An 18,011-nucleotide genomic window follows, 5' to 3' on the forward strand; every position below is an offset into this window, starting at 1 on the left:
AATCTGCTTTTTGGGGTGGGGTTAGAAGCGCTGAGATTTGAACTCTGGGCTAAGCACTTGCTCTACCGTTTGAGCCACAGGCTCCAGCCCTCTTTGTGTTGGTTGTTTTTTTGACATAGAGTTTCACTTTATGCCTAGAACACTCAGAACTGCAATCCCCAAGTTGCTAGGATTAGAGGAGTGAGCCATTGCAATCAACTCAGTTCGTTTTTGTTGTTGTTGCTATAACAGAAACCCTGAGACTAGGTGATTTATAAAAAGAAGTTTGTTTGGGCTCCCAGTTCTGGAGGACAGGAAGGTGTTGGCACCTGTTTGGCTTCAGCTAATGACTTCCCATTGCTTCATGCATGATAGAAAATCAGGGAAATAGCCAGGCATGTGTGGAAGAGGAAAGGAATTAAGTTCCTATGATAGCAAGCCTATTTCCCCAAGAAACACGAATCCATTCATAAAGGCCAAAATGCCTTATAAAGCCTTTATTACCTCCCAACCCTGTTAGCTTAGTGATCAAGGCAGCACAGACAAACTACATATAAACCAAAGCATAGAATATAAGAGTCACCATATCAAAGAGATATTGATGGTAGCAATCAGGGTGACAGAGGATCTAGAAATCATTACATATGAGAAAAATAATTATTTACTCTAAAGTAAGAGAACAAAGAATTATTTTCTCTAAAATAGTTGTGTTCAACAACTTGAAATGTTGGAAAGAATGCAAGCTAGAATTAATTTGTGAGACAGAAACCAACCAACCAGCTAAACAAAAAGAGAATTACGACAAGTGGCCAAAAGGTCCATTTAACTTCACTGGAATACGAGAGAAAGAAAGAAAGAAAGAAAGAAAGAAAGAAAGAAAGAAAGAAAGAAAGAAAGAAAGAAAGAAAGAAAGAAAGAAAGAAAGAAAGAAAGAAAGAAAGAAAGAAAGAAAGAAGGAAAGAAGGAAGGAAGGAAGGAAGGAAGGAAGGAAGGAAGGAAGGAAGGAAGGAAGGAGGGAAAGAAAGAAAGAAGGAAAGAAAATCAGTGATTAAAGTTACTATATTACTAAATTGTCTTTCAAGAGCAGGTATGTTGCTAAGATATATGCAAGCCACACAAGAAAGCACAGATGAAATTTATATGAGGAAGAGACTCAGTTCACTCTCAGGTGTTAGATCACACCTTAACAAAGCACCTGAGATAAATCAACTTAAAATGAGGAAAAGTTTCTTTGTGACTTGCAGTCTTGAAGGTTTCAGTCCATTACCACTTGTTCTTGTTACTTTGGGCATTTGGAAGCATACTTCCCCATGGCAAGAAGCATGTAGCAGAGGCTTGTCCAGCCCATAGTGACTGGGAAGCAAAAAGAGAAAAAGAGTAAAGTCCCGCAATCCTTTACCAAGGACTTCCCACTAAGATCCTTTTTCTTGGAAGGCCCATTACCTTCCAGGAGCACAAAGGCTTTAACCCACAGACCTCTAGGGGGCATTCAGATCCAAACAACATTTCAGGTACAGGCTTGTGTAAAACAAGAAAGGAATTAACTTCCTATGATAGCAAGCCCATTTCCCCAAGAAACACCAATCCATTCATAAAGGCCAAAATACTTTATAAAGTGTTCGTCACCTCCCAACCCTGGTAGCTTAGCGATCAAGGCAGCACAGGCAAGCTGTATGTAAACCGAAGCACAGAATAGAAGAGCCACCATACCAAAGAGATATTGATGGTAGCAATCAGGGTAACAGAGGATCTAGAAATCATTACACAAATATTTGTTAAGTACATCTCAGTGAGCAGAACTCAGGTGAATATGGGCTTGGTAGGGTTTTAGGAGGGAACTAGTCATCCAATGACCACAAAATTATGGATCTGATGGCTCAGTGGATAGAAACAGACATTCACAATCTGGTCCCACAAATAAATCCAGTAGATGACAAATTCTTTGTCACAGGGACAAAGAGGTACTCAGACAGTTTCAGAAGGGAACGGACTCCTCAGGGAGGCAGGGTGGCTGCTGTAATGTTGACAGCTAATGGAGAAGTGTGAATTGCCTAGGTACAGCAGGAACATCCACTTTTTTACATCAGCCTCTGAGTCCTCTCTTTCAGGAATACCTCTGTCCCCTTTCCTTCACTCAACAGGGAGCTATTCATTGTATGTTTAACTTCTTTCTTCCCAGATAAGGCCTTGAGATGCTTCCTCGCTGTCTGGAGCATTCTGCCTGATCTTCCATAATCTACCTCCTTTCTCACTTCAGAGGTTAACTTTAAGGACTCTTTCTTTTGGGCCTCTGTGGAACCCTAAGTTTATACCATCTCTCCCTAGGGACTCTCAAAAATCTCCTTCTTTATTATAAGATTGTGTTATGATTATTATAGTAATATCTGGAAAGTCATAAGCCCACATGTGCCAGCCACTCACTCCTGTGCAGATTCCACAATGATTTCCTTGCAGCCCCTTCCCAGCACTCTCTGGGAAGTGGATGGGAAATGTAGCCTGAGATGGCCTGGCCTTGGGAAGAGGAGCGGGAGATGAGGGCCCACTTTGGCAGAACAGACCACAGCTGTCCTTGGCAGAGATAAGACACATTGGCTTTTCTGGGGGCTTAGCTCACATGGTAGAATGCTTGCCCAAGTTCAAGCCCCAGTGCCACCAAAGAGAAAGAGAGAAAGAAAGGGAGATACATTTTTTTCTTTAGCTCACAGATTCCGTCACAATGCAATGCCAGAGTTGTGGTATACAGAGCCCTCAACTTGCTTCATTGATTAATTAGCAGAAAACAAATCAGTTCATTTGTATATCCTCACAGAGAGAGAGAGACAGAGACAGAGACAGAGAGAGAGATGTCAATTTTTAAAATATCGAACTCTAGTTTTATTTGTGAAACTGTAAGTTAGAATGTTAGAATCTGGGTACACCTGTAATCCCAATCATTCAGGCCAGCCCAGATAAAAAAATTTTAAAACCCTTTCTGGGAAAAAAAATTAAAAGCAAAAGTTGTGTAGATGTGGCTCAAAGGACAGAACGTTTGTCTAGCATTCACAAGTTCAATCCCAGTATTAGGGATGGAGAGACCCTGAAAGATCAAAAGAGAAGGATTTACACAAGAATGCACAGGTAGATCTGAAGCAGTTTTGATACTGAGGAGCAGAGATGCCCCCTCGTACTTCCCACAGCACTTAGTGGAAACTCACTAAGTCTGCTTTAAAGCCAGTAACCAACTCCAGTGTTATAGTTGCAGTGTGCTGACTCTTCCTTCTGCCACTCACATCCCTGCACTCCTCTTGCTTTTTCATCCAGCACCTAGGGGAACCTGACTCAGATTCTTGATTGAAACAGCCTTGTTAATCATTCACATTTTACTTTTATACCTGATAGCAAACATCAGGAATTCAATTTCTGTATGTGTGCAGGTATTTGGGTTTGAACTAAGGACCAGGAACTCTTGTTCAACATTTCCCTCATGGTTTTTTGTTACGTTTTATTTGCTGGTTAATTGGAGATAAGAGTATCAGGAACTTTCTGCCTTGGCTAGCTTCAAACCATGATCCCCAGATCTGAGCCTCCCGAGAAGCTAGGATTATAGGTATAAGCCACTAGCATCAGCTTCAGGAAATCAATTTAAAACAATGTCTTTCTACCCTCCATGTGCAGGCAGAATATTCAGGAATTTAAAACTTCTTTTCCATATATAATACCTTAAAGACATTGTTTATGCAGCAGGACATGTGACTCACTCACTAACAAAACCCACATAACTTTTCAGGGTCCTCTTTTTTTTTTGCCAGTCCTAGGACTTGAACTCAGGAACTGGGGATTGTACCTGAGATTTTTGTTGGTGGTGGTGGTAATGGTGGTGATGGTGGTCATGGGTCTAGAACTCTGGGCACTATCCTTCAGCTCTACCACTTGAGCCATAGTGCTACTTCTGGTTTTCTGGTGGTTAATTGGAGATAAGAGTCTCACAGACGTTCCTGCCCAGGCTGGCTCTGAACCATGATCCTCAGATCTTAGCCTCCTGAGTAGCTAGGATTACAGGCATGAGCCATTAATGCCCAGCTGTCTCTGAGATTTTTTTTTATGTTCAAGGCTTTTATGTTCATTCTTCCACTTGAGCCACAGTTCTACTTCTGGCTTTTGTGGCAGTTAATTGGAGATAAGAGTCTCATGGACTTTTCTGTCCAGGCTGGCTTCACACCACTATCCTTAGCTCTCAGCCCCTTGAGTAGATAAGATTATGGGCATGAGCCTGGGATACCCACCTTCAGGGTTCTTTTGGCCCCCTTTGGCACCACCTTGTGGACCAGGGGACATGATGTAAACTTGGCACAGCTTCACACCACATTTCAAGGTTGCTATCCCCATGTCAGTGTAAGCAGAAAAGAATCAGGCCAAAGCCCACATTCTCCAACCCTGTGAAGAGTGTTGGCCTTCTCATTCCATGCATCCCCTAACATGTGTGTGTGAGCCTTTCTGAATCCTTCTCTTGCAGAGATACCCCCAGCCCCGGGGCCAGAAAAAAAAGAAAGTGGTAAAGTACGGCATGGGTGGCATGATCATCGTCTTGCTCATCTGCATCGTCTGGTTCCCTCTTCTCTTCATGTCCTTGATTAAATCTGTTGCTGGAGTTATCAACCAGCCTCTGGATGTCTCAGTCACAATCACCCTGGGAGGATATCAGGTAATCTGGGTCTACCCTACCTTCTAGAGCCTTTCCTCAGGCTGCATTCTTCCAGGAATGCCTTCAAGAGTATTTAGTGGTGGCTGGCAATTCCAATATCCTGCCCAGATGTTGACTGTTAGCCAACATGAGTGTGAAGTAGATTCAGGAGATGGAGAAACTCAATTCATTGCCTCACATCTGTGAGGCCCTGTATTTGAGCCCTAGTACCACCAACCATCTGGTTTGAACACAAGAACAATCGCTGCAAAGTTGAGCAAATGGCTCAGGCTTGTAATTCCAGATACTCAGTAGGTGGAAGAGAGTGGTTGAACTAGGCACCCATGGCTCATGCCTGTCATCTTAGCAATTTAAAGGCTGAGCTGTGAAGATCACAGTTCAAAGCCAATGTGGACAGTATATCTGTGATACTCTTATTTCCAATTAACCACTAAAAAGCTAGGCATAGAGCTGTAGCTCAAGTGGTCAAGTGCCAACCTCAAGCAAAAAAATCTAAGGAACATTGTCCAGACCCTGAGTTCAAATCCATCTACCAGCATATACTCTCTCTGTGTCTCTGTCTGTGTCTCTGTCTGTCTCTGTCTCTGTCTCTCTCATTCTCTCCTTTCTCTCTGTCTCTCTCTGTCTCTCTCTGTCTCTGTCTCTGTCTCTGTCTCTCTCTCTCTCTCTCTCTCTCTCTCACACACACACACACACAGAGAGAGAGAGAGAGAGAGAGAGAGAGAGAGAGAGAGAGAGAGAGAGAGAGAGAGAGTGGTTTGAAGCCAGCCTAGAAAGTTAGCAAGACCCGATCTTAATAAATAAGCTGAATGTGGTGGCATGTGTTTGTAATCCTAGCTAGATAAGAGGCATAGGAAAGGAGGACCCTGATCTGAGGCCATTCCTGGGCAAAAATGCAAGACCCTATCAAAAAAAAATATATCACCTAAAGCAAACAGGGCTCAGGAACATAGCTTAAGTGGTAGACTATCTACCTATCAAACCCCAGACCACCAACAGAGGCAGAGACAGAGAATGATCTCTGAGGTCAGCTGCCTCAGGATACTCAGTGGTTGTACTGTGCAAATGCTTTTCTTCTAACCCGGGATATAGGGAAGTACTGGCAATGCTTACAGCCCATGTGCCTTTGTTTTCCAGCCTATTTTCACAATGAGCGCTCAGCAAAGCCAGTTGAAAGTGATGGACCAGCAAAAGTTTAATAAATTCATGAGAGCTTTCTCTAGGGATACTGTAAGTAAATATATGCAGTAGATCTCTATGAAGACCTTGCTCTAGGTGAGCCCAGCACTTGTTATAAATTGCTTAATATTTTGCCATGGATTGTAGTGGTTGGAGGAGAACTTTTCTGGGATTATCTGTTACCACTGGCTAGTCTGATAATTTAAGAAGGTATGTCTATTTATTAGGCATAAATGGTAATAAACATAATTTAAATTAAGAATAATTTAATGTAAATTCAATAGCTTTTGATCCATTAAAAAAAACTACAGTAGATATGGCTCTTTGACTGGCATGTCTATTCTGAGAATCTATCCTCAGAAAGGAATTCAAAATAGGGGAAAGCACCATGTAGGTATTTTCTTAACAGCAGAAATTGAAAGTAATTTGAAGGTTCGCTAAGATTGGTTGGTGGCAGAGATTATAACAGTTCTATTAAGTGAGTTTACCACTGGTCCCCTTCCATGGTCATGGGGAGAAAGAGCTTCCATTCTTTACTCTGTTTATTCATTCTCTGTCTGAAGATTTTACAAGCAACTTCTTTTGTAAAACATTGAGCCAGGTGCCAGTGGCTCACACCTATAATCATAGGTACTCAAGAGGCTGAGATCTGAGAATTGTGGTTCAAAACCAGCTCAGGCAGAGACTCTTATCTCCAGTAAACCACCAAAAAAGCCAGAAGTGGAGCTGTGGCTCTAGTGATAGAATGCTAGCCTGGAGCAAAAAAGCTCAAGTACAGCACCCAGTAATTCACCCCACGACCAGCATAAAAAGAAATCATCATCATCACCATCATCACAAAGCCTATCAGAGTTATCCAAGCTAAAACACCAATTTAAAAAAATAGAGAGACTATTACATTTTAAAATATTAAACAAGAAAAGAAAATATTGAACAGTAAGAAAGACAATGAATGACAATGTTCTGGTGACCAACTTGTAGTTGATGTTAATTGTTAACATCATGATAATGCGATAACATGGTTTTCATCATTAAAATTAGTTCTATAAGTTGTGATTAGGGCCAGGCACTGGTGGCTCATGTCTGTAATCCTAGTTACTCAGTAGGCTGAGATCTGAGGATTGAGGCTCGGAGCCAGCCTGGGCAGACAAGTTCTTGACATTCTTTTCTCCAATTAACCAGCAAAATGCTGGAAGTGGCGGTATAGCTCAAATGGTAGAGCACCAGATTTGAATGAAAAGCTAAGTAAGAGTACAGAGTCCTGAGTTTAGGCCTCACTGCCAGCACACAAAAAAGAAAAAAAAAAAGAAAAAAGAAAAGCTATTTGTATAAAATTACCATGGCATTGTCAAACTAATCTTGAACAATGAGCAACTAGTTAAAACAGCCAGGATGTCCTAGGTGGAGAACTTGAGGACATTCTCTTTTTCTTCATAAATTTCTCCTCTCCTTGTGTAAGGAGAGAAGAAACATAACAAGAAACTATTTAGATATCCATTATTGCTTAATTGGGACACTTCTTTGGGGTATTAATGCTAACCACCTGGGGTTAAGCCAGGTGATTGACAGCTGCCATACCAGTGGGCAATGGAACATGGCATCTATGTATCAAGTAAAGATTCCTTTCCTAGCAAGAAATCTGTGCAGTCAAAGGGAGGAGTAATTGTTTTATTTATAAGCATATGTCTCTAATTGATTTATGCATGTGCATTTGTGCACATACAGGGCGCTATGCAATTTCTGGAAAATTATGAAAAAGAAGACATAACGGTAGCAGAATTGGAAGGAAACTCCAATTCTTTGTGGACCATCAGCCCTCCCAGTAAGCAGAAAATGATACAAGAGCTCATGGACCCCAATAGTAGCTTCTCTGTTGTTGTTTCATGGAGTATTCAGAGGTAGTTACTGCATTTCCATGCATCATTCCCTAGCCCCATCTAAACTTGGGTGGGAGGTAGACAGAAATATTAGATTAATATAGAGCTTACTCTATCATTACACAGATGGGAACCTTCCTTTCATGCTAAAGCTAATGTTTTTGTTTACTAAATAATGACTTGTCCAGGAACCCATGACCAAACTAAGAAATTCTTAGGCTTTATTTATTTATTTAGTTAGTTAGTCAATGAATTTTGTTTTGAGTAAGAGAGAGAAGTAGAGAAGCAAGAAACAGGATGATGGCTTATAAAATGAAATAAGTCTGTGTGAATTATTGAATTTTCTAAAAAAGGTTGAAGCCATAGTAATGAAGAAATTGAATCCTTTTCAGGATGCAGAGATAGGAAGATCTTAGTCTAAAGTTACCTCAGGCAAAAGTTAGCATGAGAGTCTGTCTTAAAAATAAATCAGGAATGGTATTACATTCCTTTTCCTGACTACTCAGGAGGCAGAGGTATGAGGATCACAGATCAAGGCATTTCAGGCAAGGTTAGCTTGAGATTCGATCTCAAAAATAGACTAAAAGGACAGAGGCATGGTTCAAGTGGTAGAGTACTTGCCTAGCAAGTATAGGCCTTAAGTTCAACCATCAATACCACCACAACACAAAGAAAGAAAAAGAGAGAGAGAGACAGAGAGAGAGCAGGAGAGAGAGAGGGAGGGAAAGAGAGGAGTGAGGGAAGAGAATAGGAGGAGAAAAAGAAAGATTGAAAGATTAGTTTATGAAGGCTTGGACTCTCATGAATTATTAGTAGTACTTTTCTCTAACCTTGGAGGGATCTTGATCTGAAGACATCTAGAGGTGGAAAATGAATTGAAATTCCTCCTCCAGTCCAACTGGAACTAGTGGCAAGCATATACAGCCACTTCTTTGTCATTGCTTATGTAGACAGTATCTTACTAAAAGTTCTGGTTTCCAAACATTGTACTGGTGCTTTTATGATGCATTGGTCTCACCATGTCCTAGGTGATTACCTTTTGTCTCTGTCATAATAGTCATAAGATCAAGACTCCAGAAAGTCTTGATACCACTTCTTCATTAAAATTAAGAATCATGACAGGGACAAAAGAAAGCCTTCTGGAATCTTCTATGAATCCACAGGATACAGGAAAGAGCTGCCTTTGAAGAGACCTATGCAGACCTATTTTAGAATACCAATTTTAATCTTATTTTTTTGTCCTAAGTGTTTCCCATATCTCATTCCAATTTCTATATCAGTTGCCAAAAAATGAACTTCTAGACTTTTTCATTGAAGAGCTACCACTAAAACCTAATAGAAAAAAGATCAGTTTAAATATGGCTTCCGTTAGTCCTTGTAAAGGCCAATACTATTGGATTAACATAAGAATGTCCTTGAGCTGGGCACTAGTGACTCTTACTTACTCATGAAGCTGAGATCTGAGGCTCAAGGTTTGAAGCCAAGCCAGGCAGTAAAATCTGTGAGACTCTTACCTGCAACTAGCCACCAAAAAGCCAGAAGTGGAGGTATGGTTCAGATGGCAGAGCACCAGGATTGAGAGCAAAAACTAAGGCACAGTGTCCTCTTAGTGATGCATTCAAGCCAAAAAAAGTCTCTAAAATTTGTATCAGTGAAGCAAAATTGCATCTCTTGGGGCAGCAGCCTCTGCCTCCTCTCCCTTGATTGTCTTGTAGTTTCAATGTGTTTATTAACTTGATTGTTTAAGGAACTAGATGTAGAAATAAGGTGAACAGAAAGGGTTGGGATAAAACTTGGGTAAGAAGACTTGATAAAATGCTAAAACTGTAAGTCAAGTGAGTTTGTAAATGTTTCCTGCAGACTCTGTAATAATCACTGACATTGAGCCTTGTTTTTCTTCACAGAAATATGAGTCTGGGTGCAAAGTCAGAAATAGCAACAGATAAACTTTCTTTCTCTCTTCAAAATATTACAAGAGAGAACATAGCTAAAATGATTGCTGGAAATGACACGCAAAGTTCAAACACACCAGTGTAAGTTCCTTTTCCCTGTTATATGCTTTATCAAACATACATGGCTGGTAAAAATTCTCACATGGTAATGCAATGTCCTTCATCCTTTGAAAACACCAGATTTCTAAGTCACTAAAAAATATGAAGTGATGAATACTTCGCAGTGCTGGAGGCTCATGCCTGTAATTCTAGCTATTCAGGATGCTACGTTCTGAAGATCACAGGAAAAAGCCTGCGAGACTCTTATCTCAAAATAAAAAAAAAATGAGCTGGAAGTAGAGCTATAGCTCAAACAGTAAAGCAGAAAAGCTAACAAACACCACCCAGGCACTGAGTTCAAGCTCCTAGGAGCAGTACAAATTAACACTAAATCCCACCTTTTTTTAAATTACAGGACAATAGAAAAGATCTACCCGTATTATGTGAAAGCACCCAGTGATTCTAATTCAAAACCAATCAAGCAACTTTTATCTGGTAAGAATGAGATGTTACTTCAGAACAATTCCATTTCAGCAGTCTGTGTGTTGAGCAAATTTCTCAAGCTATTTCCAGTTACCTTTCTGTGTGTGACAAGAGCCATGCAACTTTCGGTCTGCTTTCTCCTGCTAAAGGGCTCCCTGATAGTCAGGTGACATATTTTTCATTTTCTTTTCCACATTAACTATACAATACGTGACTAACTTAGATCATGCTCAGTGACGTGCAGTGGTGATTTCACTTACTTGTTTCTGTTATCAACCAGATCCTTTCACATATCCTAAAGTACAATAGTCTCTCCCACTCAGAATAGTAAAAAGACAGCAAGATATGTACTTGATTTGGCCTAATGGTCAAGAATTATCAATAGTCATGATTTAGTGACTGGATCATTCCCGAGTATTAGTGATGACCAAAAACTGATACATTTAGATGACAATCATGTGCCATGTGGCATTCTAGTCAACCACAGACCATATCCATGTGTCACATACATGTAACGATGTGTCACACCTAGATGTGTGAGCAAACAAGTTGTACCATGTAGATTTGTGCAAGTCCCCTCTGTAGTGTTTGCAGAGTGACAAAATTACATAATGTGTTCCAGTCACTGAATAGATACATGACTGTGATTTACTTCTACAGAACTGCCTGGCTTCCCCAGGTGCTGGTGGCTCACACCTGTAATCCTAGCTACTCTGGAGACAGATCTGAGAATCGCTGTTTACAGCTAGCCTAGGCAAAGAAGTCCATGATATTCTTATCTCCAGTTCACATCCCAAAACCAGAAATAAAAGTGTGGCTCAAGTGGTAGAATGCCAACCTTGAGCAAAACAAGTGAGAACATGAGGCCCTGAATTCAAGCCTCTGTACGGTGCGTGCACATACACACACACACACACACACACACACACACACACACACACACACACACACACACACACACACACACACACACAAGAGGTAGAATAGAATGCAGGCAGGTATCTTGTGTTCATTCATTCATCAACATGAATGAGTGATTTTGCACCACGCACTGTGCCAAGAACTGGAGCTCCATGCTGCTCATGGCTAGCTGAAACAGCAGAAATACTAAAAGCAGTTAGAATCCTAGACAGATTTGGTGAGAGTGAGGCAGTAGAGGGTGGATGGACACAAGACCTATTTCATCTTCCCTTCAGGAAATGGACATGCCTTGAAAAGTACAAGGTACATTGGGAAATGGGCTAGTTCCTTTTGATCAGAGATAGTCATAGTAATGTTTACTCTGAGAGTACAAATCATTCAATAAGCAATCACTTCCCAGGAAACACTCTGATCCTTCTACAAGCTGTTGTCAAAGCGATTCTGTCTTCAAGCTCTCTTCTGTCACTGTATTGACCTGGCAGGAGATGCTCCTGAAGCTTCTGGTCCTCCTTAGAGCATGTCTTCTTTCACAAGCTCCTTCTTCCTGCCCTTCAGGTTCAAAGAAAGGTGTGCTGTCTCTTCTTTCCAAGGTCAGCCTCTCCTGTGCCTACTCCCAGCCTGATTCACCTTCAGCCAGAGGGATTCTGAGTTCCCTCTTCCTTCCCATCCCCTGCCTCCTCCATCTCTGCCTTTCAATAGTATCCCCACAAGGTGTATTTAACCCAAATTGATGGATAGCGAAGAAACTGAATGACACCACAAGTAGAGGTAACCACTATATAATAGAACCAGACCCAGACCTGGAGCCATCTTGGCCCCTGGCCAGGTGTAACTTGTAACTAACTGCCTCAGGTCTTCAGAAATAATTGTTATTACTATTCCTGAGTGTTCCTAGTGAATCTTGTATAGATCCATCCATCTGTCCATGTCTCCAGAAGACATTTACTGCCAAGCACTGCCCTAGATTTCTGCAATCCAATATCTTAATGCAGAGCTCGTTTCTACTCTCATGAAGTTCACAGCTCACAAGGGTGTTGATCTGTGCAGGCACTGTTGCTGGTGACGGGGCTGCACTGTCTTGGTGGGATATAACTCGAAGGTCGTTTGCCTCATCCTTCCCTGCTCCTTTGTGTTTGCTTTATGCTCCAACAAAAGCAACCACTGCTCCACAATGTGGATTTCAGAACATTACAGAGCTTCATACCATCAATCTTTATTTTGTTGTTCTTGTAAAGGTGATGTACAGAGGGGTTACAGTCACATATATCAGATAATGAGTGCATTTCTCCCAGTTTATCCCTTTGGATCCCTCCCACAGGTTGTGCAGTCCATTTTCAACATAGTGTCTAGTGAGTACCACTGCTGCATTGATTCACCCTTTGTCCCACAAGTTCTGTGGGACTTACTCTCATCAAAACAGATAAACTTACATACAAGAAAAAAGTACCCAAAAAAATCAGAGAAAAAAAAACAAAAATCAAAATAACAAAAAATCCTCGTTTCTATTTCTTGACATTCATTGTGATAGCTATCATTTGATCATATGCATTTAGCGATTGAGCCTTTGTGATGCTTTCCTATGAGTATCTTCCTTTGGTCTCGCTGTGAATGTCAAGAGTCCTGTATGATTTATTATGTCCAAGTGTATCTTTTGTCTTTTGCCATCCAGGCAATGTACCAGGCACATTCTAGTTACAATAAATGAGGAAAACTATCATGCCATCAAACTTTCCCAAAATGATCTCTCCCCTCCTCCAACTCCACCTATTGAAAAGAGCAAACAAAACTTGTGTGATGGCACATACCTGTAATCCCAGCACTAAAGGCTAGCCTAGGTCACATAGTGATATATTGTCTCAAAAAAGAAGGAAGGGAAGGAGGAAGGGAGGGAGGGGGAAGGAAGGGAAAGAAAGAAAGAAAGAAAGAAAGAAAGAAAGAAAGAAAGAAAGAAAGAAAGAAAGAAAGAAAGAAAGAAAGAAAGAAAGAAAGAAAGAAAGAAAGAAAGAAAGAAAAAGAAAGAAAGGAAGGAAGGAAGGAAGGAAGGAGGAAGGAAGGAAAGAGAGGGAGAGGGAAGGAGGGAGAGAGGGAAAGAAAAAAAGACAAATCGCTTCACTAAAGCAATCATGGATTATATCAAGCAAAAGTGGCCCCTGCAAGTAGACAGACTTTAATAATGCTGGCCCACTTAATTAAATTGTGCTTGTATACACAGTCTTTCCCCATCAAGATAAGGAATAATGCTACATGCCATTTTTCAATCCCTGGGGCAATCATCTTCTTCCTAGGGAGACACTCGGTGTTGGTAATATGAATGACTCAGTCATGCATCCTCAGTGATGTGGGTTTTTAATGTCCATGTAGTTGTTTGGAGTTCTTGACACAGCTGCTTGGGCGGTATATCTTCTCTCTCCCTGTGGTTTGGCTGTTGTGCGCATGTAAAACTCTAACTGACTTTTCAGCTGAGAAAGGGCCTCACCTGCAGGCCCAGAACTCACCCAGCTGCTCTGACAGTCACACACACAAACGTGTCTTCATCCCAGGATGGCATTTGGTAAGATGGTGACCAGGTTTTGCCTGGGAACGGCTATTGTAAATCCTAAAACCCTCATGCTGCCTTGATTTTCTTTTCTCTTCTTCCAGAAAATAATTTCATGAACATCACCATCATTTTGTCCAGAGACAATATGAGCAAGTCTAACAGTGAATGGTGGGTTCTCAACCTGACAGGAAATAGGATATATGAACAGAATTCACAGGCCTTGGAGCTGGTAGTCTTCAATGACAAGGTCAGCCCTCCCAGCCTAGGCTTCCTGGCTGGCTATGGGTAAGGACCCATTGCTATCATTAATAGTTATAAGAACTCACAAATGGGGGTTAGGAAGGTGGCTCAGTGGTAGAGTGCTTGCCTAGCATGCCTGAAGCCCTGGGTTCAATTCCTCTGTACCACATAAACAGAAAAGGCCAGAAGTGGCACTTTGGCTCAAGTAGTAGAGTGCTAGCTTTGAGCAAAACAAGTTCAAGGACAGTGCTCAGGCCCCGAGTTCAAAGCCACAGGACTGGCCAAAATAATAATGATAATAATAATAATAACTCATATATGCATATAAAGTTGAGAATAAAAAGCTGCTTTTCAGGGCTGGGAAGGTGGCTCAGTGGTAGAGTGTTTGCCTTGCATACATGAGGCCCTGGGTTTGATTCCTTAGCACCACATAAGCAGAAAAAGCTGGAAGTGGAGCTGTGACTCAAGTGGTAGAGTGCTAGCCTTGAGCTGAAGAGCTGAGGGACAGCGTCCAGGCCTGGAGTTCAGGCCCATCACCACCACCAACAACAGCAAAAAGCTTATTTTCTTTTTAGAATTCTCAAATTACATAGATACAATCTTGTGGTCAGGACCAGCCTCGGACTGCATTCCTCCAGTTAATGCATCCCTTATATCTGGAATTACAGATATAAGCCACCAGACTAGTATATTTATTAAGATGAGGTCTCACTAACATTTTGCCCTGGCTGGCCTGGACCTGTGATCTTCCTGATCTCTAGACTAGCTTAAGATCTCCTAGCTACAGAGTAGCTTGTGTAACAGGCATGAAGCATCACAGCTGATCTGATGGTTAAATTTCTAAGATCTTATGCAAGATAAAAGTTTGTAAAAATGTTACACAGCCTCATAATTTTCCATCTAGAATTTATTATAAAAATGTCTGAAGAAGCCGGGCTCCTGTGGCTCACATTTGTCAGCCTAGCTACTCAGAAAGCTAAGATCTGAGAATCACAGTTCAAAGTCAGCCCAGGCAGGAAAGTGCATGACACTCTTATCTCCAGTGAACCACTAGAAAACCGGAAGTGGTGCTGTGGTTCAAGTGGTAGAGCACTAGCCTTCAGATGAAGAGCTGAGGCACAGCACCCAGGCCCCGAGTTCAAGCCCCATGACTGACAAAAATAAAATAAAAATAAAACTCTGAAGAGCCAGATACCAGTGACTCATGTCTACTATAATCCTGTCTGCTGAGATCCAGAGGGTCATGGTTTGATGCCAGGCTAGACAGAAAAGTCCATGAGATTCTATCTCCAAAATAACCAGCAATTGGAGCTGGGAAGGTGGCTCAGTGGTAGAGCGCTTGCCTTGCAAGCCTGAGGCCCTGGGTTCGATTCCTCAGCACCATATAAACAAAAAGAAAAAAGCCGGAAGTGGCGCTGTGGCTCAAGTGGTAGAGCACTAGCCTTGAGCTGAAGAGCTGAGGGACAGCGCCCAGGCCCAGAGTTCAGGCCCCACGACCGGACCCAAATAAAATAAAATAACCAGCAAAAAGTTGGATTAAAGGATAGTAGAGTGTCATCCCAGCAAGCAAGCCAACCAAGCATAAGGCACTGAGTTCAAATTCCCCAGTACTGCTAAAATAAAAATCCCTGAGGAAGACAGATTGCTCAGGAGAGACAAGTAACTTTCAGCTTACAACAAAGTTGTAAGCACCAGTGGCTCATTCCTGTAATTCTAGCTACTCAGGACTAAGATTTAAGGACTGAGGTTTAAAGCCAGCTGGAATGGGAAAGCTGATGAAACTCATATCTCTAATTAACCACCAAAAACATAGAAGCGGAGCTGTGGCTCAAGCGATAAAGTGCCAGCCTTGGCATGAAACAGCTAAGGGACAATGAATGAGCAGGCCCTGAGTTCAAGCCTCAGTACCAGCACAAAAAAGAAAAGAAAGAAAGAAGGGAGTCCAATTGCCTTTCTACCCCATGTATTATATTTCACCAAAAAATATGGCTAACATAGTTAACTGCTAGATACAGTTTCTACTTCCTGTCTCTTTCAGGATTATGGGATTATATGCTTCAGTTGTCCTCGTGATCGGGAAATTTGTCCGTGAATTCTTCAGTGGCATTTCCCACTCCATCATGTTTGAAGAGCTTCCAAATGTAGACAGAATTTTAAAGTTGTGCACAGATATTTTTTTAGTCCGGGAGACAGGAGAACTGGAACTGGAAGAAGATCTCTATGCCAAATTAATATTCCTGTACCGCTCACCAGAAACAATGATCAAGTGGACTAGAGAAAAAACAAACTGATCTCTTAGGACCCAGACTGCAAAATCAAGTTAAAATCTGGACTTTTTTTTCTTTTTTCTTTTTTTTTTTTTTTTACAAAAGCACAATATTCTCCTAAGAGCTAAAGTATTTCTAGTTCAATGGGAATGGTTTTCTCTTCTGACAGGTAGCCAAAAGGAGCTGGGTTCCTTTATAGCAAAAGCTACCTTGGCACAGGAAGACACTGTTGAAGTTACATGTACTTCCATTTCTCTGAAATCAGGGCTACTTGCTTAAGTTTTTGAATTCAGTGTCTTGCATTCTCATTGACTATGTGCCAGATTGACGCAGGGGTTTTTTCCCTCAGAGAAGCCAAAGAGAAGAAAGAAGGAAGAAGGTACCCTTTGGGGTCTGCACCTCTTCTGGAGTATGCAACAGACAGTACTTAGCAGCACTGGAATGGTATTGCAACAGCTCTTAGCAGCACTGGAGAAGCTGCTGGATAGAGGCCCAGTGGGCCCTCAACACACTCCAATCATGCCCCAGCAATGATGGCAGGGAACACTCCCCACGTCTCAAGAGAAAAGAGCAAAGGGAACCAGTGATCCAGGAAGATGCCTATGGAAAGACAAGCCTCACTCTAAGCAAAAAGATAACATTAGTGATACTCTTACTGCCTTATCTCAATTGAAGACTGATACAAAAATCTTTCCATGAAACACCAGTGACTTCTCAGGAAAACAACAACAACAAACAAATCAGCGAAGCAAATAAACGGACGCCTCCTCTGTGGAGATCTGGGTGTGACCTCTGCGGAGATGGTGACTGCTCTACTCAGATGGTCTCCCTCTGCCTGGAAAAGAACAGTTGGAAGGGCCAGCCCCACATTCTGGGAGCACCTCTCCATGGGAGCACGCCTAGATGGGTGCCTCCAGCTTTGTAACAGTGACTCAAGTCACCACGCCCTCCCACCCTGCCCTACCCAATGCGCTTTTTTCCCATTTCCATGGTCTAAGGCAATGGTTTTTTCCAATATGTGACATTTTCCTCCCTGTTTTTCAGGTATATCAGAGTTTACATATTCCAATTCACATTTTTACATCTGAGACGGGTTTTTTAAGTTCATAATTATGAAAGAAATATGTATATTGAGCTTGGGGAATAAAAACTGGCTTTTCTTAAATTATTACCATTGGTAATACAACCTCTTCATGAAATAACAATGTAGCATGAGAAATTGATGATTGAAATGTAGTTTTCATTCCATATTAAAAATACAGTTTCTGGGAGTCATTGAGTGGGCTAGAATAAGTTTTAAAAAAATCAATCCTGTGTACTTCCTGTTCAGGGCTGACCTAAAATAAAGCACATCTTGCAGTCATACACAGAGTACTCTTTTTTTTTCTTTTTCTTTTTTTTGTCATTCATGGGGCTTGAACTCTGGGCCCGGGTCCTGTCCCTTAGCTCGTCAGCTCAAGGCTAGCACTGTACCACTTTAGCCACAGTGCCACTTCTGGTTTTCTGGTGGTTAATTGGAGATAAGAGTGTCACAGACTTTCCTGCCTGGGCTGGCTTTGAACTGCGATCCTCAGATCTCAACCTCCTGAGTAGCTAGGATTACAGGGGTGAGCTACCAGTGCCCGGCCAGAGTGGTCTTTATTCTATTTGTACAAAATATGAAAAGTATTTTCAATACAGTGAATAGACTAAAAAAATAAAAATTAAGGGAAAATTAAAAAAAAAAAAAACACTTGCCAGGCACCGATGGTTCATGTTTGTAATCCTAGCTACTCAGGAAGCTGGCATCTGGAGATCACAGTTCAAAGCCAGCCTGGGCAGAAAAGGCTATGAGATTCTTCTCTCCAATTAACC

At 41.6% G+C, this 18,011-nt stretch overlaps 1 protein-coding gene across 1 annotated transcript in view; it reads left to right on the plus strand.

Annotated features, from left to right (window-relative positions):
* Positions 1–17,522, plus strand: part of Piezo2 (piezo type mechanosensitive ion channel component 2) — a 395,532-nt gene extending 378,010 nt beyond the window's left edge. Inside the window, exons 48-54 of the mRNA XM_070029632.1 lie at positions 4,472–4,660; positions 5,798–5,890; positions 7,565–7,737; positions 9,621–9,749; positions 10,123–10,202; positions 13,752–13,935; positions 15,929–17,522. Coding sequence (XP_069885733.1) covers positions 4,472–4,660; positions 5,798–5,890; positions 7,565–7,737; positions 9,621–9,749; positions 10,123–10,202; positions 13,752–13,935; positions 15,929–16,181 — 1,101 coding nt within the window. The 3' untranslated portion in view covers positions 16,182–17,522. The remainder of the gene's footprint in view (positions 1–4,471; positions 4,661–5,797; positions 5,891–7,564; positions 7,738–9,620; positions 9,750–10,122; positions 10,203–13,751; positions 13,936–15,928) is intronic.
* The last annotated feature ends 489 nt before the right edge of the window (positions 17,523–18,011 follow it).

Source organism: Dipodomys merriami, unplaced genomic scaffold (assembly GCF_024711535.1).
Source record: "Dipodomys merriami isolate MVZ:Mamm:240054 unplaced genomic scaffold, mDipMer1.0.p SCAF_2, whole genome shotgun sequence".
Taxonomy (NCBI): Eukaryota; Metazoa; Chordata; class Mammalia; order Rodentia; family Heteromyidae; genus Dipodomys; species Dipodomys merriami.